The sequence below is a fragment of the Xyrauchen texanus genome, chromosome 26 (assembly GCF_025860055.1).
Source record: "Xyrauchen texanus isolate HMW12.3.18 chromosome 26, RBS_HiC_50CHRs, whole genome shotgun sequence".
NCBI lineage: Eukaryota > Metazoa > Chordata > Actinopteri > Cypriniformes > Catostomidae > Xyrauchen > Xyrauchen texanus.
In genome coordinates, this window is record NC_068301.1 from 12,489,351 (window position 1) to 12,516,240 (window position 26,890).

Genomic DNA, 26,890 nt, shown 5'->3' on the forward strand with positions numbered 1-26,890 from the left:
TGACAGCACAATTCCTCCAATCAATGATAAGAAGATCAGCAGTAACCAATGAGATCGAGATCTTCGGTGTGGCGTCATGCAGTTTAGCCTCAGTTTAACTGCGATTTTTACAGCATTTGTAGCATAATATTGATTACCACAAACATTTATTTTGACATGCCCCACCATTTCTTTAAAAAAGAAAACAGGCTACAGTGAGGCACTTACAATGGAAGTGAATGGGGCCAATCCGTAAACATTAAAATACTCCGTTTCAAAAGTATAGCCACAAGACTTACACAATATGCATCGTAACATGATTTTAGTGTAATATGATCACTTACTAACCTTTCTTGTGTTAAGTTATGGCCAATTTTACAACTTCGTTGCCATGACGATGTTATGTCAACAAACCCTAAAACCCTCAAATGACTGTAAATTTAAATAACGATTTAAACAACTTTACATCTAAAATAATGAATAAGTTCTAACAGAAGAATGAATGTAAGGGCTTTTAAAAAAATTATAAGCTTCAACTTTTTGTCTGTAAACCATCCAAAAATTGGCCCCAGTCACTTCCATTGTAAGTGCTTCACTGAAAATTTCTATCTTTTTTTTAAGAAAAGGAGGGACGAGTCGAAATATTTTTTTGTGGTAATCAATATTATTTCACAAATGCTGTCATTTGAGCTTAACTAGTATTGAACCCGGAATAGTCCTTTAAGGGACCAAAGTGGTGGTTTCATAAAACAAATTTAACTGAATGTATATAATAATGACCGTATTATTTTAATATCTTTAGGTAATGCCTGGTATTTTCCCATTACTTTTATGTGTTTTGCTAGGATTTCTTAACAGCCAATGGTTAAACACGGTTTTCTTTGACAGGAAAAAATAAACCAATCACCGGGCCCAACCAACCGGAAGTATCGTGACGTCTTGAGATTCCTAAAACATGTTGACACCCGGTGCAGCTACATGACAGCGCGGCGCTCATTCTGTGTTTTCTAGCAATTTAACCAGCCTATGACCTTCGAATAAACATGTATCACAGGTACAACAGACTTATTGTGCAATTGCTATATAAATATATAGTGGTAGTAATCTTGTAAATGCATGTAGGAATGTTATGTTGTGCATCCCGATGTATCGTGGGGTGGAAATGCAGTGGATGAGCATGTTACAATCAAAACTAATTTAATCAGCTCATCCTCTGAGTCCACCGTTTGCTATTTTTCTCATATAAGATATTGAAAAATGCTAAATGCCACATTTATTTAATATACTTTAAGTGTAGCTGTCATTAATTCCGCATATTGATAGTCATCGACTTACCAGTTAGCAATATGAGGATGCAAGTGGAATATAAATAGCAGGTATGACACGACTGGTGAAGTCATGTTATACCAAGTTGCATGAGGGGTGTTTGGTTTTAGTCCATTACATTGCTAGTTCAGGCGGAATATGTAAAGTGTTGTATTTAACCGAGCTGTCAAGGCCTCCATGAACAGGGTTAACACCACCACAAGCAGTGCATGCATGCAGGCCTTCTCGGCATCGCCCTATCCGGCCTTAAATTGGGCAGGTCCTCTTCATGCAGGATGTTTTTGGACTCTCTCCAAATGTGTTTCACCTCTTGTCAGCATTTCAGCATCTAATTTACATTGTTATATTTCCCTGTTATGTAGTGGAATGCCAAGTTATGGTCTATGCCTTGATAAGTTGCTTAAACATCATCATGCAATTTTCTTTGGCCACAATAATGACACTACACTTTGAAAGTAGTATCAGGAAATAGATATAGTCTGTGCATGTCTGAGAAGTTAAATTGTTCATGATGGAGGATTTATATTGTATATTGTAAGGCTTGTATAAGATCTTTTTTGTAGATTTCAGTGAAAAAATAAAGTGTCTGTAAGACCTTGTCATTCCGCTCATACTACTGCTCTTTCTTATTATATATATATATGCAGGTAGACCACTTGCAGGCATTCCTTGAACACCTATGATGTCATCAGCCTGTAGTACAGGGGCCCCTGCAGGTGGAGGAGGAAGTGTTGTCATGGAGACTTCAAACTTTGCCCATGTCATCTTCCAGAATGTTGGAAAGAGCTTCCTCCCTCAGGCAGCTCTTGAATGTCATTTCACACTCACCCCTTTCATCAATCCTCATCCCAAAGACTGGGTTGGCATCTTTAAGGTTAGTACACACATACATGCTTTGGCACACCTTGTTTCACCCAAGACTACAAAGCTTTGGCCTGTCTTTATAGGGCCTACAGGTTTTTAGGTTTTTATTCACAGAAATGCATCAACAATCCAAACCAATTCTGAAGGACACAGATGCACAAAGTTCTAAATTATTTTCATTGCCACCAAAGACGATTCTGTTTTCTTTTTTAAGAAGTGCACATGGACATAATCATCCTAAACACCCTAAATATGAGGGCAGCCTGGTTATAAGTGTATTTAAATACACATATTTATATTCAAAACCAAATTATCATGAGGGTACAAAAAACAACCGTCAAACGATTTTTTAAATACTTTTTATAAGAAAATGTTTGTGCATCTGTTCTCAAATTTTGTGAACATGATCTCCATCTAATTTATCAGACTATCCTTCACTTATTCTTCCTTTCATCTCAAAATTTAATCTCACACTTAATTATGAGAAAATGAGTGCATGGAAATTTTACATCTTGTTAAGATAAAATGACAGTTTATGGCTAGTATTAAAAGGCACTTCAAATCAACCAGATCTTTCCAGACAGCATTTGAGTGGAAGACTGCAGTGGAAAATGTGGATTGGAAAAAAAAACATGGTTACTCCGCTCAATATCGCTCTGTTTATTGTTAGTTTACGGGGGAATAGGGTTTTGGTGTATGTTTACTTGCATGTACAGGCTGTGGGCATTTTATTATGAAAGCCAGCAGTAGACAACTGAATCCTGCCTTCTTCTTTAATAGTTTCTACTGCAACTTTCTCCTAAGTCTTATTAGGTTCCCTACTTTTATTACTAATCTGTTCAAGATAGATGGCAGGTTGCAAGGATGGATCGAAAGATTCTGAGAATATGTGATGACTCGTGTTCAAGGAGTCATTTAGGGAGTATGGGAACTATTCCTCAGGAGCTCACACACACTCAATGCCTCATGTAATAATATCTTAACCAGTGCTTCGTATTACTTCGTGAACCACAGGCTCCCTCTAGTGGTATTGGGGGAAAGGACGGTTCCTACAAAACAGCAGCGATTTGAAAAAAATAGTTTAGATAAAAATGTTTTTTTAAAAACTCAAATAAATGTCAATTTTACTTTACTGTTACTTTTTCTTTCATAGAGCAAAATGATGTAATTTCAGTTTTTTTAATGTTAAGTTTCACGATTGATAGAATTTTCTTCAGCTTGCACTTTGAAATTATTCTTCAAAAAGGTTTTGTTGACATCTATAACATGTCCATGAACCTTTATTAATCAAAATCATTAGGTTAAAATGTACATACATGTCCTGTAACTGATCAGATTTTTTAATCGCCTTTCTGTTTTCTCTTAAATGGTCCTGCAGTGCAACAACTTTTAAAAGTGCAAAAGTATAATAATTAAATAGAATTATATTGATTTTAACATGTTGGACACATCTGCAGATTTTTAAGCCTTGTGTCCTTGCGTTGAGTTTTGCTCAATCAACAGTCAAAAATAATTTCGACTCATCCTTTTCTTTAAAAAAAGCAAATATCTGGGTTACTGCGAGGCACTGTTATAAAATTATAAGATTCACATTTCTGTCTAATAAACCCTCCAAAAATTTGCCCCATTCACTTCCATTGTCAAGTGCCTTACTGTAACTTCCATTTTTGTTTCTTCTTTTTTTTAAGAAAAAGAGAGATGAATCGAAATACATTTTTGTGGTAATCAACATTATGCCATGTGCTGTTGATCGAGCTTAACTTGTATTGAAACCGGAATATTCCTTTAATACCAGGTGAAAATCTGGGCCATTGGATTTCAGGTAGAACAAACTTTAGTACTGTTTATCAAGAAGAATGTTGAGGAACGTTGAAAACTGGCTACCTAAGCAATACTAAAAAGTGCTTTGTAATCATGCATACACACATACAGTAGTTTTGTGCACACACACACACTCAGACAGGCACTATGTAATTAAGTTGTCGCACACATGCCAAACATGTTCTTATGCACCTGATTTATTTTCATGTCAGCCCTCTTATTATTTAATTTATCATTTATCGGTCCTGTATCTACAGGCATGGCTTGTTTAAAAACACTGAGATATTCTCTCTCTCTCTCTCTCTCTCTCTCTCTCTCTCTCTCTCTCTCCCCTCTCCACTTGTTTTCATCTTTCATTCTGTGTAATAAATAGGTTATTTCTTCACAGATGACTTTGTGTGCCAGATGAAAGCTAAATGCTTTGATTATAATATATCATATCTGTAATCTTTTTTACTCAAAGTAAATGTCAGGTAGTGTTGTGAACCTTTTTATATGCTTCCATTAGGTTTAATCTTTAAGAAACATGAAATCTCGTATCACAGCTATGCGATGATGCGCAAATTTACTTGCCCTTGAAACATTCCAAAAACTGTTTACACTCTCTTGCCGACTTGAAGGCATGGATGTCTCTTAACGTCTTCAATTTTAACAAAAGCAAGACTGAGATTCTATTGTTTGGGCCTGGAGAAGCCCTTAAAACATCTAAATTAAATTTCAGCTCTCTAGCCCCATATGTTAAATCTTGTGTAAACATTTGGATGTGTTCTTTGACGATGAGCTCAAGTTTGACAAACAAGTCAACTATGTTGTTAAATCTAGTTTCTTTCATCTAAGATCATTGGCCAAAGTTAAGTAGTTTCTTTCTTTTAAGAATTTTGAAAAGGCAATTCATGCCGTTATTACATCAAGCCTTGACTACTGTAATTCATTATATACGGGAATCATTCAATCATCTCTTTCTCGGATGCAAACAGTTCAAAATGCAGTTGCTAGGCTTCTGACTGACTTGACTGACGTTTTAGTCTCACTACACTGGCTGCCAGTCTGCCATAGAATTTAATTTAAAGTCCTCTTACTTGTATATAAATCCTTAAATGGCTTAGCATCATTTTATCTTTCTGAACTCTTATCTGGGCATCACCCCGGGAGGTCTCTAAGATCTACAAACCAGATGTTACTATAAGTACCTTGGACTAGACTGAAATCAAGTGGAGACTGTGCGTTTGCTGTAGCTGCACAAACTAATTGGAATAGTCTGCCTGTTTGTATGAGAACTGCAAAAATGTTACATGTTTTTAAATCAAAGCTTAAAAGTTACCTGTTTTCTATAGCTTTTAAACAATGATGGTTTCTTGTCGCATGTTATTACATCTTTATGTGATGTAATGTTTGTATTATGTTGTATGTTATTTTAACAATGGTATGCACAGGACATTGGTCAACAGTGGTTGTTTTTAAATTGTGCTCTATCAATTAAATTGAAATTGACATTGACAAATCATGATGGCATATTGCTGTCAGTAGAGATCTATGTGTGTGTTTTTGTGTGCCTTGTTTGTAACTGTAAAATGTAACTGTATGTGACATGTTTATGATAGTGGGTTAGACCAGTGAAACATTCTCCACTTTGCTTCCATCATATTTCATTTAAAAATACATAAAACCATATAATGTAGTCACTCATTTGCGCGCACACACACACACACACACACACACACACACACAAACACACAAATGTGGGTGATTATGGATGTGAAAATTTTACACACACACACACACACACAATTTCAGCTGCCTTTGAAGCAAGTGTAAAATTTCACTCTTTTCCCGGTCCTTTTTCCATTACGCCTCCTTTTCCAAGTCAGTATCGCCCCCATCATATACACGCACACACACATGTGCACAGTCTCCACCCTTTCACAGCTGGCAAAGAGGAACAGAAAGGGAGCTAAGTATTTCCATTCCTCCTTGAGCCTAATGTGATATATAACATATAAAATCGATAATAAATGTATTGGGACATAAAATGTAGCTCTCCCTCTGTGACTGCCTGTGTTGATCGCATACATCTCTGACTCTGTTTTGACTGGCTGTCCCTTAAAATTGTATGTAGTTTTTATATAGTTTCACTTAGAGTAGAGTTATGGTTTAAACACAATAAACTAGTCGATGTTATATAAGTTTTACTGTAACTATTACTATTTTCATAGGCCTTAATAGTAGTCCTCACTGTAGTTTTAGTTTGGACTCACTTCTTATTTGCTATGTGTGTGTTTTAGGTGGGCTGGAGCAGTGCGAGAGACTACTATACATTCCTCTGGTCTCCCATGCCTGAAAACTACACGGAGGGATCCACTGTTCACCGAACCATCATCTTTCAGGGTATGCTCTCACACAATAATTAAGATGTGCTTCTGTAACATCACTAAAACACACAAAGTCCATTTTAAGTTGTCTAAAATATAATCTAAACTCAGCTAAAAATGCATTCAAAATGTATATCCCTTTTTAACTCCCATAATGCAACATAATGATAAAGTCTCAATGATACAGAATACTCAGGGTGAAATAATGTAGGGCCCAGTGTGACCTTGGTGATGTTATACAATTATTTTCTGTGGTAGAAAAAAGGTATTATATTTTGACAGAAACGTGTGACTTTTTTTATAGAAACGTGCACTGTAAAATAAAACAATAGCAACAGGGGTGTGTGTGTGTGCGTGTGTGTGCGTGTGTGTGTGTGTATGTGTGTATATGTATGTATGTATGTATGTATATATATATATATATATATATATATATATATATACTGACTGGCTCGATGTTGAGATTTGGGCTCTGTGGATGTCATAGCATCTGTTGCAGGACTTGTTCTACTTCTATTCTATTCTGTTTGTAAAAAGAAATGTTTGGAAATCTAAAAGTGATATCTTAAAGAGACAGGTCATCTTAAATTCATCTTCATCATTATTATTATTTGTATTTTTTTGCCATTCTGGCCATCCATTGTTCATCAGTGCGGTTTGCGTATATAACACACTTGAGTGAAGGTGACATTCCTAATGTTATTTTGTCAGCTGTTGTGTAGAGGCTACTTTCTGTTAATACAAAAAGAGGAAAAAAGCCAAACAAATACTCTGGATGCTGTTCCCTAGGTTATTACGTTCCCCGTAGTGATGGAGAATTTTATCAGTTCTGCTATGTCACACACACGGGCGAAATCAGAGGTGCGAGCACGCCATTTCAATTCCGCCCAGCCACGCCCACTGGGGAGGAGCTACTGACAGTGGAGGATGATGGGAACTCAGACATACTGGTGGTGACTACAAAGACTGGACTACTTGAGGTTTGCAAACTCACACACACACACAAGTAAACCCTCTGTATGATAATTGTGACTTACAGTGGGTACGGAAAGTATTCAGACCCCCTTAAATTTTTCACTCTTTGTTATATTGCAGCCATTTGCTAAAATCATTTAAGTTCATTTTTTTTCCTCATTATTTTACACACAGCACCCCATATTGACAGAAAAACACAGAATTGTTGACATTTTTGCACATTTATTAAAAAAGAAAAACTGAAATATCACATGGTCCTAAGTATTCAGACCCTTTGCTGTGACACTCATATATTTAACTCAGGTGCTGTCCATTTCTTCTGATCATCCTTGAGATGGTTCTACACCTTCAATTGAGTCCAGCTGTGTTTGATTATACTGATTGGACTTGATTAGGAAAGCCACACACCTGTCTATATAAGACCTTACAGCTCACAGTGCATGTCAGAGCAAATGAGAATCATGAGGTCAAAGGAACTGCCTGAAGAGCTCAGAGACAGAATTGTGGCAAGGCACAGATCTGGCCAAGGTTACAAAAACATTTCTGCTGCCCTTAAGGTTCATAAGAGCACAGTGGCCTCCATAATCCTTAAATGGAAGACGTTTGGGACGGACCAGAACCCTTCCTAGAGCTGGCCGTCCGGCCAAACTGAGCTATCGGGGGAGAAGAGCCTTGGTGAGAGAGGTAAAGAAGAACCCAAAGATCACTGTGGCTGAGCTCCAGAGATGCAGTCGGGAGATGGGAGAAAGTTGTAGTAAGTCAACCATCACTGCAGCCACCAAAAAACAATCCACCAGTCGGGGCTTTATGGCAGAGTGGCCCGACGGAAGCCTCTCCTCAGTGCAAGACACATGAAAGCCTGCATGGAGTTTGCTAAAAAACACCTGAAGGACTCCAAGATGGTGATAAATAAGATTCTCTGGTCTGATGAGACCAAGATAGAACTTTTTGGCCTTAATTCTAAGCGGTATGTGTGGAGAAAACCAGGCACTGCTCATCACCTGTCCAATACAGTCTCAACAGTGAAACGTGGTGGCAGCATCATGCTGTGGGGGTGTTTTTCAGCTGCAGGGACAGGACGACTGGTTGCAATCGAGGGAAAGATGAATGCGGCCAAGTACAGGGATATCCTGGACGAAAACCTTCTCCAGAGTGCTCTGGACCTCAGACTGGGCCGAAGGTTCACCTTCCAACAAGACAATGACCCTAAGCACACCGCTAAAATAACGAAGGAGTGGCTTCACAACAACTCCGTGACTGTTCTTGAATGGCCCAGCCAGAGCCCTGACTTAAACCCAATTGAGCATCTCTGGAGAGACCTGAAAATGGCTGTCCACCAACGTTTACCATCCAACCTGACAGAACTGGAGAGGATCTGCAAGGAGGAATGGCAGAAGATACCCAAATCCAGATGTGAAAAAGTTGTTGCATCTTTCCCAAAAAGACTCATGGCTGTATTAGATCAAAAGGGTGCTTCTACTAAATACTGAACAAAGGGTCTGAATACTTAGGACCATGTGATATTTCAGTTTTTCTTTTTTAATAAATGTGCAAAAATGTCAACAATTCTGTGTTTTTCTGTCAGTATGGGGTGCTGTGTGTACAATAATGAGGAAAAAATTAACTTAAATGATTTTAGCAAATGGCTGCAATATAACAAAGAGTGAAAAATGTAAGCGGGTCTGAATACTTTCCGTACCCACTGTATTGTGTGTGTGTGTGTGTGTGTGTGTGTGCATGTGTTTGTAAGCAGCAGCGTGTAGAGGAAGTTCAAGAGGAGTGTAGAGAACTGCAGAAAGCCCTGCGCCTCCTCACACAGGAGAGAGATCAGCTACAGGAGAGACAGATACAACAGAACCAGGTACTAAACACACAATTGCATATAAAAGTGACCAAGCAGTGGAGCAGCAAAGATTGCTAATGCACACAGATTTACTTGGCTATCCAAATGGGGACATACCATAGACTTCTATTGTTTTTATAAAATGCTAATTATAATTGCTATAGACCAACCCTAACTTACACCCCAACCTTACCCCTAAAAGAAAACAGAATTTGCCTTATTTATAAATACATTTTTCAACTGGAGTGTTCCTAAAGGGAGGTTTGGTAAGACTTAGCTCACTAAGAAAAGCGTACAGTTTTGCCCCCAAACTAAAGCAAAGCATGTATACACACACACACACACACAGCAAATAGTGATAGACAGATATATTGGTCAGGTCAATTAATCAACTGATATTTGGTCATTTTGAGATTATCGTCTCGGCCGATTACTGTGCCTGATTGGTCGGCTAACAGATGTGGTCAATACACCTATTGTCATTTCCAAAATATTTAAACAATAAACTCTTACAGTAAATATTTGTGTTCACTAAATTTCAGCAATTTTGTATACATTTTATTTGCTGTCTTGTACTATACATATCTACATTACTGTATATTGCCCATCCAGCCATATTGGTCGACCACTACTTTCAACACACACACACACTGTTTGAGCAGTGTGTAACTCACCAGAGATCACAAGTTCAAGTTATCTCCACATCAAAGGACTCCCCTGTGTGTGTGTGTGTGTGTGTGTGCACATTTGTGCTTTAAGACTTCCTGTCTCCAAGTGTAAGACAGTTTTGTGTTTGACTGACACTGAACCTACTCCCACAGAGCACTTTATCTTATCAGATCGTGTGTGTGTGTGTGTGTGTGTGTGTGCGCGCGCATGCATTTGCGAGTTACTGACCTGCCCCCTACAGCGATGTCATTTATCCATACATAATTTTAAGTGTACTGAGGATGATTTACAGTGAGTTAGGGAACGATGAGTGTTTTAGAAAGAGAAAAGTTTACTGTTAGAAGGGCTGTGCCATGGTGACCGCAAAGTGGGTAGATGTGACGTCAGGCCTGAGCACACAGCCAGGAGTATATGTCCACAAAAACCACTCAACAGAAAGGAGACATTACCAGTCACAGAGACAACAGCACCCAGTCACGCAATGCTCTCTATCTGGCTCTCTTTCCTTTTAATTCTATCCCTGTTGCTCTCTCCTCCTCTTGCTTTATGTGCAACTTTTTTTATTAGCATTCGAAAAATATATTTTCCTGCTATGTCGACCCCACCATTCAACTGAATATGCTTTCCCTTTTTTAGATAGATAGATAGTTTTGCTTTCTGAACTTCTTGTTTTGCAGTGCTCATTCACTTGTGTAACTTACACTTATTTGAGTTGTTGGTGTTTCATAGCACAGTGCACACATTAAGGTAAATGTACCCAGAAAACTGCAGGATATGTTTCAAATGGTTTCTCAATCTTGTAGTGCCCCCTAGTGTTTCTCGCAGACACCCTATTGAATCCTAATGTGCTTGTGAATTATGAGTGTCACAAAGTACAAAGAACACCACAAATAAAACATTAACACTTTTGTAATTCTCTCTCACATCACAGCCACACAACACAGTTCATATGCCATAAGTGTGTGTGTGTCTGTTAAACTGTCAGAACACACATATGAAAATATACTTCCTCTTTATCGAGAGAACATAAGTGTATATTATGTGGCTGCTAATTTTACGACCGCAGATTTTATATGCCCGTTCTGCAATTCTGAATCATCATCGGCCGTAAAACACCACGAGTCACCAGATTAGCCTGAGGACAAGGGGTGTATGAGTGCTTTCAGAACCAGATGTTGCTGTGATTTACTGATGACGACTGTTAAATATGAACCGCCACAGCAACAGTGAAATCGAAGCACGCCTCCTCTCAGCATCAAACAGCTGACATCATATTTTTTGCAACTTAAAGGTGAAATGTGTGTTAACATGATTTTAGTATGATAAAATCACTTACTAACCATTTCTGTGTAAAGTTCTATCCAGATTTACAACTTTGTTGCCATGAGAGCGTAATGCCATAAACCTTTAAAACCACTAAAATGATGATCACGATTTAACAATTTAAACAACTTTAAAGCTCAAAATACACAAGTTTTAACAGAATAATTAATTGTGTAAGTATATAGTGCTTTTATAAAATTATTAGCTTCGAAAAAAGTCGAAATTTAATTTCTTGGTAATGCCACAAATACTGTTGAGCTTAACTTTTATTGAACCTGGAATATTCCTTAAAATGGGCTAGGACACAATATTTTAACATAAGAAAACTTTCACATCTCACCATTCATTTCAGTGATGGGCTTTTTGTTTTCATTGATATGGCAAATCAGGCAAATACTTGCTTTTCTGTTCATTTATTTTCTTCTCTTTCAATTTGAATCAGCAAATCTCCAGTACACTTACACACTGTCAAAGAAAGAGTCTGAGGTTAAAGTCAGTGTCATTTTTCACAGATTAGTCTATAACTTTTAAATTTACAGATTGGATATAATAGCGAAAACTGTAGTTGAAAATGAGTTTTAAAAGTTAGATAACTGTTGAATCACTCTTTAATCAAATTTGACCATTTCGACTTTGCAATTGGATAAATTGCCTGTTAGTGCATTGTGATTTGCTGGAAAAGTATGATTGATAGCATTGCTGTCCAGTGGCAGGAGCTGCAGAAAGGCCTGCGTGAGGAGGAGGCGGCTGCTCAGGCCAGAGTGAAACAGCTTGAACAAGATCTGCTAGAAGTCACGCAAAAAGCTGTTCTTAAAGAGACCGAACTGGATTGGTGAGGCCACACACACATGCACATAACCTTACATACATGATAATGTTGAGGAATGTTGGATATACACTGCATGGCCAAAAGTAAGTGGACACCCGAACACCGGCATTAATAGGGAGTTGGTCCTTCCTTTACTGCTGTAACAGTTTCCACATTTCTGAGAAGGCTTTCCAATAGATTTTTGAACATGGCTGCAATGATTTGCACACAATAGCATCAGAGAGGTCAGGTGTTGGTTAATGGGGCCTGGCTGGCAGTCGGCATTCCAATTATCCCAAAGGTGTTCAGTAGGGGTTCAGGTCTGGGCTTCCTGCAGGCCAATTCAATTATTTTACAACAGACCAAGTATTCAGTTCTTTATTTTATCTAACTTTTTTCATTTTGGTGTGCCAATTTTGTATGTTTGTCTGAGGAGATTGCATGGCTGCATGACCTGTTAAATAGAAGTGGTGTCCACATATATTTTTGGCCATGTAGTCTCAATCTCAAGATAAGAATGTACTGCATATGCTGAGTTCTGGTGTTTGTGTTGTTCAGTTTGAGAGACAGTTTGCAGAAGGTGATATCTGAGAGGGACAGTTGGCAAACTCAGCTGAAGAATGAGAGAGATGAGAGAGAACTTTACAAAGTAAGTTTCACATATCCAAAAGTATGCGTTTTGTTTTTACAGGTTATGGAGTGTAATCAGATTGTGTGAAAGGCACTGCAATCATGTTTGTTAATGTGTTTGTGTATGTGTATGCAGTCTTATGTGCGCAGCACGGAACTGGAGAACACAAAACTCAGCGCAGAGCTGCAGATGCTGAAGGCAGTGGAGCTGAACAGGGAGGTCACCATCGCACAGTACCAGGAGGAACTTCACAGACTACGCACAGACAGAGATACACTCTCCACAGATGTTGTAAGAGACAAGTGACATCTACACTAGAGGTGCGGACATATAAAATGCAGAAATGTACTCACACACTGTGTGTGTGTGTGTAACATGTGTATCTTCAGACTCTTAAAGAAAAGTTGCGTCAGGCTGAGGAGCAGCTCCATGCCACACGGCAGCAGGCAGCCATGTTGGGCTCTGAGTTACGTGACGCCTCCGATGGGCGAGATCGCACCATGGCTGAGTTGTACCGTGCCCGTCAAGAAGCTGAAGACCTGCGAGTCAATTTAGCTGAAGCCCATGAGGAGTGCAAACATGCCCAGAATCAGCTGGATTGGATGAGGAGTGAGGCGTCACAGGAAATGGTAACCATTTTTTTTTACTGGGAATTGTTACATAAAATATATATTGCTTGGATACAAAGCAAAATATAGTGGCTACACTTTCTCTCACTTTTGTGTTCTTGCCTTTTTTATTTTAATTTCAGGGCAGGGCTGGTGGGGGAGTGGCCGCTGTCTCTGAGCTGGAGGTGGAGCTCCAAAAGGAGGTAGAGGAACTGAAGCTGCGTTTGAATATGGCTGCAGAGCACTACAAAGAGAAATACAGAGAGTGCCAACGTCTCCGAAGACAAGTCACCAAACTAACCCAGCAACAGGAGGTATGGCTCTGGAGTGTTTGAAAAAAAACTTTACTTTAAGCTTACTCTTTGTGTTTATCTTAATTAAAGTCTGTAAAGGGATTAATGGAAAGGAGGAGGCCAGAACCGGCTTGACGATATAAATATTTTTTAATTACAAACTGAACCAAAAAGACAAACACACACACAGGTGTCTGTCAGCCATCCTTAAATCTCTCTCTCTCCCGCACTGCAGTCTCCAGTCTGCCTTTATCAGACTTGATTAGCCTGATTAGGGGCCGGGTGTGCGCAATCATGACCCGGCCCCGCCCTCCTCCCTGCTACATTCCTCCCTCGTTCTCTCAGGCCGGGGAGCCCCCGGCATGACGTATATCCCCTCCCCCCTCTTTCACTGTGGAGGGGCTTGCCTTCTGCCCTGTCTGCCGGCAGGTCATACCCGTCGTGTTTCCTTTGGGAGTGAAACAAAAAGAAATTTGGCACCTACATGCCATAACAGCGATCGTACCAAATTAACAAAACATTGAGTGAAAAAAGAGAGGGAAAGGCCAACACGGAGTGGCAGTGGGAGAGAGAGAGAGAAAAAAAAAAAAACACTTACTTGCCGGTTCTCTGATGCGCCGTAGCTTGGTCCTTGCCCACTCCTCCACCCTCTAATGGACGACAGCCGCGCTTCCCTGGGCAGATCGGAGACAGTCCTCTGGCCCCTGGTGGACGTTTTTGGTGGACGGTAGGGGTCTACCCCACCCCTGGCAGCAGTAACCACTCCAGGCTGGTTGTGAGCCCCTCCCCTCGTTGTCGGCGGCCGTTCCTCCGCTTCCAGGCGGCTGGGCTCCTCCGTCCTCTGGCAGATGGCCGCAGCTGCTCCTTTGGGGTGGATGGGAGCGGCGAGAACTCCACTACGGCCCATCCCTCCTCCTTCCCGAGTTTCAGCACCAGTGTAAAGGGATTAATGGAAAGGAGGAGGCGAGAACCGGCTTGACGATATAAATAATATTTTAATTACAATCTAAACTAAAAAGAAAAACACACACATAGGTGTCACTGCAGTCTCCAGTCGGCCTTTATCCCTCTCGGAGGCTTGATTAGCCTGATTAGGGGCCGGGTGTGCGGAATCACGACCTGGCCCCGCCCTCCGCCCTACCACAAGGTCCATCAGTGAAGATCATTGTGACAGGACCTTCTAATGTTAAGCCTGTAGACCTTGGACCTCAGCATAGTCCAGCAGAATTGTTCTACTGTAATAATATTATGTGTGTTTCAGGACTCTAACAGGAATCATGCATCTACAGAGACCACACAGGAATTACACACCCCAGATGCAGTGACACCTCCCACAGGTAGCCATCATTTGAAGCCATTGTTTTCTTGATTTTAAAATTGCAAGTACTAAAATTGTAGTGGTCTAAATGTTTCTATATGGAGGACCAGCATACTCAAAATTAAATTATTAAACCAACAAATGAATAAATAAATAAATAATTAAATGTTCCTGCTTATTCTGCTCACTTTCATGCCATCCCTTTCTTCTGCTGAACACAATTGAAGATTTTTTTGAAGAATATCTCAGCTCTGTTGGTCCTTTCAATGCAAGTGAATGGGGACCAGACCTTTTGAAGCTCCAAACATCACATAAAAGTAATCCACATGACTCCAGTTGATAAATTAATGTCTTCTGAAGCATTACAATCACTTTGCGTGACACACACTTTCAGAATGTGAAAGTGAATGTGGAGTGTGTTGAAGAAGAGGGTGGAGCCGGGCCGTGAGGACACAAGCCCAGCCCTGAATCGTGCTGGGGATAAAGGGGGAGCCGGAAGCGCCAGTTCGAGAGAGAGGGAGAGACACACACACACATGCATCCGCTGTGTGTGTGTGTGTGTGTGTGTGTGTGTGTGTGTGTGTGTTTATGTTGATTTAAGATAATTTATGTTATTAAAACTTACATTGACTGCTCAGCCGGTTCCTGCCTGCCCACCTTTACCTGTTACGTGGAGATTTATAGTAAAAAAGGACTTAAATATTGATCTGTTTCTCATCCACACCTATTATATCACTTCTGAAGACATGTACAGCATTTATCCACTTGAGTCATATGGATTACATTTATGCAGCCTTTATGTAATATTTGGACCTTCAAAGGTCTGGTCACCATTCGCTTACATTGTATAGACCTACAGATCTTAGATATATTTCTAAAAACCTTCGTTTGTGTTCAGCAGAACAAAGAAAGTCATACATATCTGGGATGGCACGAGGGTGGGTATATGATGAAAGAATTTTCCTTTTTGCGTGAACAATCCCTTTAAAATCTCTGTAATACTTCGAATATTATTTCAGATTAATTTCTTAAACATTGTTAATTTAATATTTGTATTTCACAGATCAATGTCCTGCAGATGTAAACCCTGTGGTGCAGAGAGATGCAAGGAGAACGAGGGATGAAAATGGACCTGGACAGGAGGAGGGGGATGAGGAGCAAGATGAAGAGGAGGAGGAAGAAGAGTGCAGTGTGTCAATAGAGGCTAAGCTTGCATGCATGGAGGAGAAATGGAGAGAGCAGTGCACAATCAATGAAAACCTAAAGCTCCTCCTTTCCAGTGAGGGGAAAATGTATAAAGTACGTAAACGCACAGACACACACAGAAATGCATGATTTTTTTATGTTCAACCCAACAGGAAAGATCCTGCCAAGGCTGCTGTACACAATTTTTTTGCACCTGATACATTGTTTGTGTGCTCAAAGAGTGACGATACAAATGAGCGCACACAAGCGTGCGAACACGATTGAACTTCCATGGGTTTATATTAGGTCATACACTCTGGTTCACTGAGGTATCACATTTCCGTCAGTCTTGTGTGTGTTTGCACACCAGTTATAAAGGACAGGATTGTCCAGGTGGAGAGGAGGCTAGGTTGTAAAAGACTCTTCTTGTCTGGGTATTTAGACAAAGCTGGAGACACCATGTTTAAACACGTGCACACATATGCAAACACACACACACCAGAAGACATGTTCAAACTGAATGCTTTATGAGTGTTTACTGCAGAACAGTGTAAGGGAACGGAGTAAACCCATTTCAACAGAACTTCAAACCCAAACAGACATTTACACAACGATAACTCAAAAAGAGAGAGAGAGACAGAGAGATTAGCAGATGTAAGTGGGAGATTGCCGTTTTGTCTTAGATGAGAGACTTCTAGTAATGTAAACCCAGTGGGGAGGTCACAGCCAGCATATACATCAGTTTGTCTTCAGTTATACATGCTATTCTAAGTTCCTGTTTAAGGCAGTCATAGACTGTGAAGGTACAAGCCCTCAAGACCGTCCAAATGTTTTTTTTAGTGCTTGTCAAACTTAAAGTTCATCCAGAGCCATCTTTGATGTGGACCTCTTCAGTGGTGACCAGTGGCTGTTAAAAAATACACTGCCTGGCCAAAAAAGAAAGTTGCATACTCTAATAATTTGTTGGACCGCCTTTAGCTTTGATTACGGCAGGCATTCATCCTTTGGACAATCTTATGCAACGTCACGACATTTATTTCCATCCAGAGTTGCGTAAATATTTTGCCGAGATCTTGTATTGATGACAGGAGAGTCGAACCACACTGCAATGTCTTCTCCAGCACATCCCAAAGACTTTCAATGGGGTTATGGTCAGGACTCTGTGGTGGCCAATTCATGTGTGAAAATGATTCATGCTCCCTGAACCACTCTTTCACAATTTGAGCCTGATGAGTCTTGGCATTGTCATCCAGGAATATGCTTGTGCCGTCAGGGAAGAAAAAATCCATTGATTGGATAACCTGGTCATTCAGTACATACAGGTAGTCAGCTGACTTCATTTTGTTGCCGCATAATGTTGCTGATACTAGACCTGACCAATTGAAGCAACCCCAGATCATAGTACTGCCTCCAGAGGCTTGTACAGTGGGCACTATGCATGACGGGTGCATCGCTTCATGCACTTTCCATGATGCGCCCATCACTTTGGAGGAGAGTAAATCTGGACTCATCAGACCACATTACCTTTTTCCATTGCTCCCCAGTACAATCTTTATGCTCCCTAGCAAATTGAAGTAGATTTTTCCAATTAGCCTCACTAACAAGTGGCTTTCTTGTGGCCCACAGCTGTTTAGTCCCAATCCTGTAAATTCTCATCATATGTGAGTGTGGAACTGCTCTTACTTTCACTATTAAACAGCAGACCTATTTAGTTGTACTGTCGATTGTTTAAAATGTGACTTCAAGCGTTTTAGTGATCTCCAATCACGATCACTCAAGATTGTTTTTCTGACCACATTTCTTCCGTGAAGCTGACAGTTCACCACTATCCTTCTATTTTTTAAAAATGCTTTGGATGGTTCTTAACCCAATTCCAGTCATTTCAGAAATCTCCTTAGTTGTTTCTGTTTGATGTAGGTCAATAATTTGCCTCTTCTTAAACACATCTTTTCCACGACCATGGGATATGTCTTCTGACATGGTTGTTGAAGAAATGAGACGCTAAACACTTCATTAGTTAGGGTTAAAAGAATTGTTGCGAGCTGAAACGTATTAATAACTACAATAATGATCCAATCATAGGCTCTTAAATATCTGCTTATTTAAAGCCAAACGGTGACTTTTCTTTTGGCCAGGCAGTATATGACTCTTGCACTACATTCCATGCCTTGTAAAGCCAGATTAAATTTTTGTGTGGGTGAAATTTAAGTCCATTATCTTCATTACGCAAATATCACTATGGTGGCTCAGTGGTTGAGGCTCAGGGTTACTCACCAGAAGGTTGAGGGTTCAAGCCCCAGCACCACCAAGATGCCACTGTTGGGCCCTTAAGCAAGACACTTAACTCCAGGTTGTTCTGGGGGGATTCTCCCTGTAATAAGTGCACTGTAATTCGCTTTGGATAAAAGCGTCTGCCAAATGCATAAATGTAAATGTAAGTTATGCTTTACAAACTCTTGGGTTTAATGCTGGGTTGAAGGGGTGCTCTTGGATTGACTTTATGAAATTGTATGAGTTCTTCCCTAGGCTCAGGTGGCAGATAAGGACAAAGAAGTTTCTGCACTGAGAGAGAGTCTTGTGGTGGTTACCAGAGAGAAGGAGAGACTGGAAGAGGTGAGAGCATTTATGCATATGACTATGCAGCATGATCACTCAGGAAGCCAGAGTGTTGCTTCCAAATGTTTCAGTACCCTGAAATCTGACCCATTATGCCAGGTTATTGACAAACGTCATCTACCATCAGAAATGTTTGCATCAGTTCATGTATATTTACCTTCTCCTGTGGGAAACCTGGATTCTCGTCCCGCATTGAAATCAGGAAGTTACCGTTTTTGCATAATCAGTGACGAGTAATTCTGAGGTTATATTTTTACAACACTGATTGTTAGATTTAGGGTTGGTGTTTGGGAGTGGATTTAAAGGTTCACGCAGTAATGTTTTTTTTTTCCATGTCGTCTTGAACCAACACCGATATCTAGGGGTCTGGATGCAGAATAATTTAAAATAATTTAGTTTTTGGTTACAGATGCTATGATTAATTTAATCCATGAGGGAAAGTGTCCATTAACAGGACAGTTACTGAGATATAGCGAGTAGTATTCGACTGGTCATGTGATCTTAACATGGCAGCCCCATGAGGGGACCCTCTCCATGTAGAATAAAACAGCTTTTATAAGGTTACTGATATAACTGGTGTCTTCATCTCATGCGAGTGCTCATGATTTTATACATGTTTCAAAATTACAATTCATTACTTGAGTAAACATTTTTTAAGGAAGAAAAATTACAGAGTGCACCTTTAATAAAATATGCATTCCTCTTCACTGTATTACATATTTTACAGCTAAAAACAGCTACTTTAAAACTTGCTTTTGGTGCCCCTCTGGAAACTGGAGCACAAATGTGCCCTTGTTAAAAATCGCATCCTGTTTTGGCCACTGGGGGCAGTGCTTTGATAAAGAATTTCGTATGCATTTTCTGCTATTTATCTGAAAAAGATCCATTAAAAGGCAATGTCTTCTAAAACTGGCATTTATTAGCTTTTGCTGCTGAATTTTAATGGGTATCTTTAAATATTAAAAATACTAACTAATTAATTAATTTGATTCTTAGAAGGTAAGATGCTGAAATCAGGTTGAGTGTGAATGTTTGACCCCCAAGAGTCATGGGTAAATGCCACATTCGGCTCCTTGATTACCCACCAGCACTTGTATTAAATGTTAAATGTGGGAATAATTCCTCTAATCATGGCTCATAGATATGGGGTCAAAGGTTTCTGAAAGAAAGTTCAAGAAAAAGAGTGAAAAAGGATGGAGAGTTATTCACTGTGTCAGTGCCATTTAAAGACTGGTAATATATTATCTTCACATAGTAATATATTATCTTAAAATAGTAAGATGCGTTCCTTTGTGCTTTTAATGGATATTAAACCCAAACATTAACAATTTGTTTATCATTTATTCACCCTCACGCCATGCCAAACCCATATTGCTTTTTCTCCTATGGAACGCAAAAGGAGATGTTAAGAAGAATGTTATCAAATCAATTTTGCCTTTGATTGCAAAAGTTGCAACTCAAGATCCTTAATTTAGGAATATCTAAAGTAATTGCTGTGACAAAAAACATTGCTTTAGAGATTGGTTAAAGGTAACCATAGTAATGGTTTGTTTCTTTCTTAGGAGTTGCGGCAGTGTATGCACAGAGCGCCTGTGGCTGCTGGAAGTCGGAGGTCAGGGGTCAGAGAACCAGTGGTGTTGCGTTACCCACTGCCATACCCACAAGACCCCCCTCCTCTTCCACTTGTACCACAACAACCTGCTGAACTGCAGTATGGAAACCCCTATTCAGAGCAAGAGACTCTGGGTAGGGAAGCTTCCCATATTCAATCAACCTTTTAAAGCAAAGTGTAACTGAATTTTGTAGTGCACCATTTAAAGGTTTCTTTTCCTCAGACAGAGCAGATGATGCGTTATCCCCTGAACAAACCTGCCGGCTGCCTCCCTTGGCTCCACCACCCTGGGGTGGTCCTGTGGTCTGCAGCCAGCCTTCACGGAGTCTCAGCCCCCCTGATGGCCTTGAGAACCCAGCTGAGGAGCGGCCTAATGTAAGGACACATACTTGGGAGACTCATTAAATTAATATGGAAATATAGAAACCACCAGCAGAACAGCTTCATATACTGACACAGAACATGTCTATTGTATGTCTAACTTCAAACTGCTTAAATTAATACAAAATCTGCTAACGTACATGCGTAGATTGACGAGACTTCTATTTATTTGTTTTAACCCAGGCAATGGCATTTTAGAGTGCATTTCAGATGAGAAAAACTTTTTTTAGACATTTAAAGTTTAGAATATGTATGAATTAGTTATTTTAACTCTGGTAATTTTTTACCAAAATCAATAGTTATGATGTAATAAAAATGGTTTTGGTTACCTGAGTGGTACAAGACTTTTTAAAAATGACAACTCCTTTACTGTTCTCAGTCAAAATTAACCGACTGTAGGAAAAAGACAAAAAACATTTTGCACATTTTTATTTATTTGTAAAATACACTATATAAATCAGCTACAAGGCACACACACAGAAATGGACTGAGATTCCAAAAAAAAGTTACAAAAACAAATGCTACACTTTGACAAATAATTGTTTGATAATGTCTTAATATACATCTAAATGCATAACTTGTGATAAAGTTTCGAATTACTACACAGTAGGTGACCGCAGCCATCATCATCATTATTTTCTTCACAGATATCTTTACATTCATGGGATGTTACATTGTATCTTTTCTCACTTCTCAGCCACCATCACGTTTCTTCCTTTCTATCAACCCTTTTTCTTGGCTTCCACATTTGATTTAAATTAGGTTCATTTTTCCATCTTTCTCTTTCTTTACTTATTCCCTACCTTCAGCATTCCTTGTACCCCTAGACCTCAGTTCATGGGTGACAGACTTGGATAATTTGCATGAAATGGCAATAAAGGCTTTTCTCTTTTGAGCTCGTTAGTGGATTAGAGTGACCAGGGTGGAGGCTCGTTAGAGAGAGATGTTGACCAGGGATATGCTAATTGGCTGGGGGTGCCGGCCTGTGATGTTTGAGGGTGCAGATCGGCGGTGACCCCTTTCTCTTCCTCTCTCGTTGCCACGTTAAAAGCCCATTAACCTTTTGCTGGAAGCCGGATGTGTGCAGACAGACGTGGCTTTTCGCAGAATGTGTGGGTGCGTGTGTGCCTGTATGAGATACAAGCTGTTATGTCTCAATAGAGAGGTGACCGTTAAATGTGTCTGCTGTAGAATTTTGTTTAGTTAGGTCTCAGTCAAGGAGAATTGATGTGAATGTGTGTTTAATTGAGTTTTTTTAAACTCTTTGTTAGGGAGGTGATGGTGAGGCCCCTGCAGTCTGTGAACATCAGAGCCTTGAATCCAATGAGAGCCACACCAGCTTCTGCTTTGACACTAGGTAAAACCTACATATGCACTTACTTTACAGAAGCATATTGCTCTCACTTGACCTTCCATTTCCAAAGTAACTACTGATCAGAAGTAATATCAACTGTAGCTATGTTTCCATTACGTTTTGGGATATTGCATAAAAACTGCTGGATGCAAATAAATGTCCAAAATTTACACTCATTTCAGGTGGATAAATATTTAATTTGATGAGAAGAATTGTGCATAAACTATGATGTAAACACATTTATCAAATAAACTCCTATTGAATTTGTTAGGAATAAAAAGTTGCACATCAAAGTTCATGTGACTGAAAAACTCACTAAAAATTCAATCAACTAGACTAACCAGTGGCTACAATTTCTCCAGAAGTGACGATTTCATCCAGGCTTTATTCGCACATTGTTTTTGCGAAATGTTTTTCTCATAAATTAAATTTGCAACTTGGATGGAAACATAGCTTGTGATTTTGAACATCTTTTTCTTACCTCATTATTCATTATTGATTGAGGAGTTCTCATTTTTACATAAACATTGTTATTTATCATTTTTAATCCAACTGTATTTCCGAGATGATAACTAGACGCCAGTTTCTAAATTAAACATGCAATGTAGTGTGGTCATGTGACTATGTAGCATACTTAGGTTGTATGAACAGCACAGTATGTAGTAAGCAATAAGCAAATTTTCCATTCTGAACAAAGCATACAAATATTTATTTGCAACAAAGTGAGTTAATAAGTGTTAAATTTGCAGCAAACAAAACAATTTGTCTGAATTTATTGCCAGAAGTATGAAGCTTGTTACTGGTTTTGGTAAATTTGCAGCAAAATGACCAAACCTTTCACTAAAATTGACAATTTTAACACTTGAAGCAACAATGGAGTCAGTTTACATGTACATCAATATGCTGATATCTCCTGAAAAACGTCTACTGTTACTCTTGTAACCTCAGTTCCCTGAGATGAAGGGAACAAGACATTGCTGAACACTTTGGGGAATTCCTTTTCCACTACCTAGTTGAAGCCTTTGTATCATATTGCCAATCTTATGATTGGCAATGGTGTTTAAGCCCTGCCCTTTTAGGCGCGCATTTGCCATATATAAGCGGGTGCTCACACACCATTTTCCTTTTCTGACTGAGGACAAGAATACATCACTTGTACCTCGAAACTCTGTAGTAGTAGTGTGGCCAAGTTTGCAACGTCTTATTCCCTTCATCTCAGTGAACTGAGGTTACTAGAGTAAACGGAGACGTTCCGTATCGATTCAGTTCACAAGACATTGCTGAACGCTTTGGGGAACGGAGTCCCATCACGCCACGCTACGTAACGTAATACCATTGGAAGCACCAGGGTATAAAACACTTAGAAGAATATTTATACACGGTCACAGGCCCATCGTTTGGGTGACTTAGTATAATATCTATTTAGTGTGTATGAAAATGAATAACCCCAAATGGTGAAAACCAGTCGGTACACTAAGGTATGGTTTATCAGCATGCAAACATAAGAGATAATTGCTTGTATGTGATCATTATGAACAGAACTCTATTTAAATGTCACAGGTGCAGTTAGGCAGGAGGCCACTGTCTTTCCGTTATGATGAGAAAATAATGGCTGTGACATTCTCTCTGTGCACGGTATGGGGAATGACCCCATTGCCTCTCTCATGAGGATATTTACTATCTCGGAGCGCAGAATTGGCGTGTCCTGCACTGTAATGTGAAGGATTGAACGCTGTGATGCGAGGCAGCCATGTCACGAACCGGAATGTATAACCGCACACTAGTGTTTTTTTCAAACACAGAAATGCTTGGTAACGCTTGCCACGCTGGCTGCGTAATGCGCGGGTGGGCGCAGAGTTGTGTGCGTGTTGAGGGCAGCTAACGTTTATAAGACAGGAACTTTTGAGTGTGGGCTGATTTTTCTCGGAGATGCCTGGATAGTTGCTGCTTATCAGATGAGCGAGATAACAATAGACACCAATCACCCGTGGTTGTCACGGCGAGTGAGTTTGGTTGGAGAGAAAGAAATAACTTTCAGCCTTCAGCACATCTAGCAGCCTACGATGTATGCACACTATTCACTTCCAGGGGTATTCTTCCCACTGGGGACTGACAGCACTATTTGCGTCACAGTACAAAGATGCTGAAATATGCCTGCACAGAGTAGGGCGCACGCCAGGTCTCAATAAGCTCCTTGTGAACCTCAGGGAAGAACGACACTGCTTTCTGAACAACGGTCTTTTGACGGTGGATAGTGTGCAGGAATCATTCATTCAGTTGAGAATTTTTCGGCTCAACAGGAGGTGACCACTCAAGGCCGACCTCCTCGACAACCCGCGCAATGATGCGGAGTAACTCGTATCAACGGCCAGTGCGTGCTCCTCACCCTCACTGGGGGTAGGGGCTGCAACATCCGATGCTGCGAGGGACATGCATGTCTTAGTCAGACCCGCCAAATATGGCAACATTTCGCTCATTCATAGAGGGCCGGAGGTCATCATGTGCATACTGCATTGGCGAAGACGCAGTGTGGGAAGATCGAGGGGCTCGTGAGGCTTGCTCCAGCACGAGATCTCCTCAGTTTCTTCCAGCTCTACTCGTGGCCCCACCGTGCTTCCTCATGTGGTCCCTTGAGACCTAATGCAGAGGAAGTGGTCGGGAGGGCACTCTAGAGTCTTGAGACTCATGTCTGCACAGTGAGGGCAGAGCTGCTTCTTCGTGATGGGTGTCTATCGATAAAATTTGGAAGAAACGGTGTGTGAGCATCCGCTTATATAGGGAAAATGTGCACCTAAAAGGGTGGGGCTCAAACACCATTGCCAATCATAAGATTGATACAAAGGCTTCAACTAGGTAGTGGAAAAGGAATTGCCCAAAGCGTTCAGTAATGTCTCATGAACTGAATCGATAGGGAACCACGTTTACATGAGATTTGGAATAAATCGCATTATTCTCTGCTTTTGACATCAAACCGTGAAAATGCATGAGCATAACACGTGCTTACATTGGATCAGCTGGTAAGAATGCCAAAAAAGAAAAGTGCGCAACGCGAAATCAGGCTGATGGGCAAAGATGTACCCTAGTCGATCCGTTTAATCTTAAAGGGATAGTTCACCTAAAACTGAAAATCTCTAATTTACTCGCCCTCATTCCAGACGTGTATGACTTTCTTCTGCAGAACACAGTAATCAGATGGAAATGTTCTCTCTGTCCTCCACTGTCCGTCCTTTTGTCTTTTTCCATTCAGAGCTGACGTTCACAAGCGTTGTCCTCTTTGTGAGGTGATCTTTCCTCCACATTTTGAACAGAGCAGTTTCGAGCGACATGTGGAGTCACACTGGAGGGTGTGCCCTGTCTGCAGCGAGCAGTTTCCTCTGGACTGCCAACAACAGCTCTACGAGAAGCATGTGCATACACACTTTGATAGCAATGTTCTCAACTTTGACCACATTGATTAGAGAGAAATAAAAATGTGTGCAGTCTCTTGCTGCTTTTAGTTAAATATAAAATGCCTCAGGAGATGAAGGGGCTTCAGTGTTTTGTCTGACCTACATTAATGATATAATTTAGTGTAACAGCTGCACAACTTGTGCCAGGACGATTACCAATCAGAATCTATGATTTGCACATAGAGGAGCATTATACAGATATTTAAACTTCAAAAGGTGAGAAAAGAGTACTGTGATATTGTTCTTCAGGTGTAATAGAGATGTAAAAAAAAATAATAATTTAAAAGCACTTTAGTTTTAAGTTATTTTTACTAGTGTTAAGCTGATTGCGCTTTAAAATGAGAGTTAAAGGCTTTAGGTTGATGTACATGAACTTGTTTGTGAAAATTAAGACTTTATTTTTAAAGTTGCAATTATGACCAATGATGCAATTATGTGTCACTTTAGTTGGCCAAAACAAATTGGCTATCATTAATAAACGGAAGTCAAACTCTTGGTCACTAGACAGACTCTTAAGTGACTATAAAATTGCTATCTCAGAAACACCTTTTTGGTGCTGCATTAATACATACATTTAAAGGGATAGTTCACCCTCAGTCCCTATTTACTTGTAAGAAAAAGTCATACAGGTTTAGAATATGGTGAGTAAATGATAACATGATTTTCATTTTGTGTGAAGTATCCTTTTAAATTTATAGCCAGATTGACCAAGTGATTGAATCTTAAGTCGCTGTGTTATAATTATAACTGAATTTGGCAGCAACTTTTCAAAGCATCATTGGTTCAGACATCTTACGTTGAACAATTAAACATTACCATACATGTACTGGTTTCAGCATTATATATACCGTACACACACATCAAATTTTACTAATGACATACAGTGCACAGACTTGATAACAATCACGGTTGCTGCTTGAAATCAATTTATCAACATAGATGATGCTACTCTCTGTAAATGTGACAGGAAGTGTAACTTAGGATTGCTCCGTGTTTGTATGTGTCAAGTGTATGTTTATTAATAAAGAATGCTACTGCTCCAGTTCATAAAATCAAATATTTGTCCTTGGTAATGGTCATTAAACGTCAACTTACGTAAACTAGGTTTTTTACACCTTTTAAACCATCCATTACCTTTCCAGTCGGATGTTACCAAGTATTGAATTACATTTTTCTTCTACAATTTAAAATATTTTATTTATATAAATTATTTTTCAATTTAAAATAAATTGTAATTGCTCACAAAGAGCATTTTCACTATAGACATTTTTAAGAAGGTTCTGACCTGGATATTAATTTTAAAATTCCCTGTTAAACCTATGCCAGGGCATTCCATGTTAATTGCTGTATGAACAATACAAATCACAGAAATGGGGGAACCATATTTGGTTTTCTTTTCTTTATTTTTGTACCATTGTCTTAAGTTTTTCATTGCAGCTTAAAGATAAAGACATCTCAAAAGAGTC

General features: G+C 39.7%; 1 protein-coding gene across 1 annotated transcript; it reads left to right on the forward strand.

Annotated features, from left to right (window-relative positions):
* The first annotated feature begins 931 nt into the window (after positions 1–931).
* Positions 932–26,658, forward strand: LOC127620043 (tax1-binding protein 1 homolog A-like). The gene is made up of 17 exons (XM_052093120.1): positions 932–1,033; positions 1,953–2,179; positions 6,273–6,375; positions 7,149–7,339; positions 9,088–9,195; positions 11,877–12,001; positions 12,536–12,626; positions 12,744–12,899; positions 12,998–13,237; positions 13,360–13,530; positions 14,771–14,846; positions 15,891–16,126; positions 18,539–18,625; positions 20,191–20,374; positions 20,464–20,615; positions 21,893–21,978; positions 25,223–26,658. The coding sequence occupies exons 2-17, from the start codon at positions 1,985–1,987 to the stop codon at positions 25,431–25,433; spliced, it is 2,412 nt and encodes an 803-aa protein (XP_051949080.1). The 5' UTR covers positions 932–1,033; positions 1,953–1,984; the 3' UTR covers positions 25,434–26,658.
* The last annotated feature ends 232 nt before the right edge of the window (positions 26,659–26,890 follow it).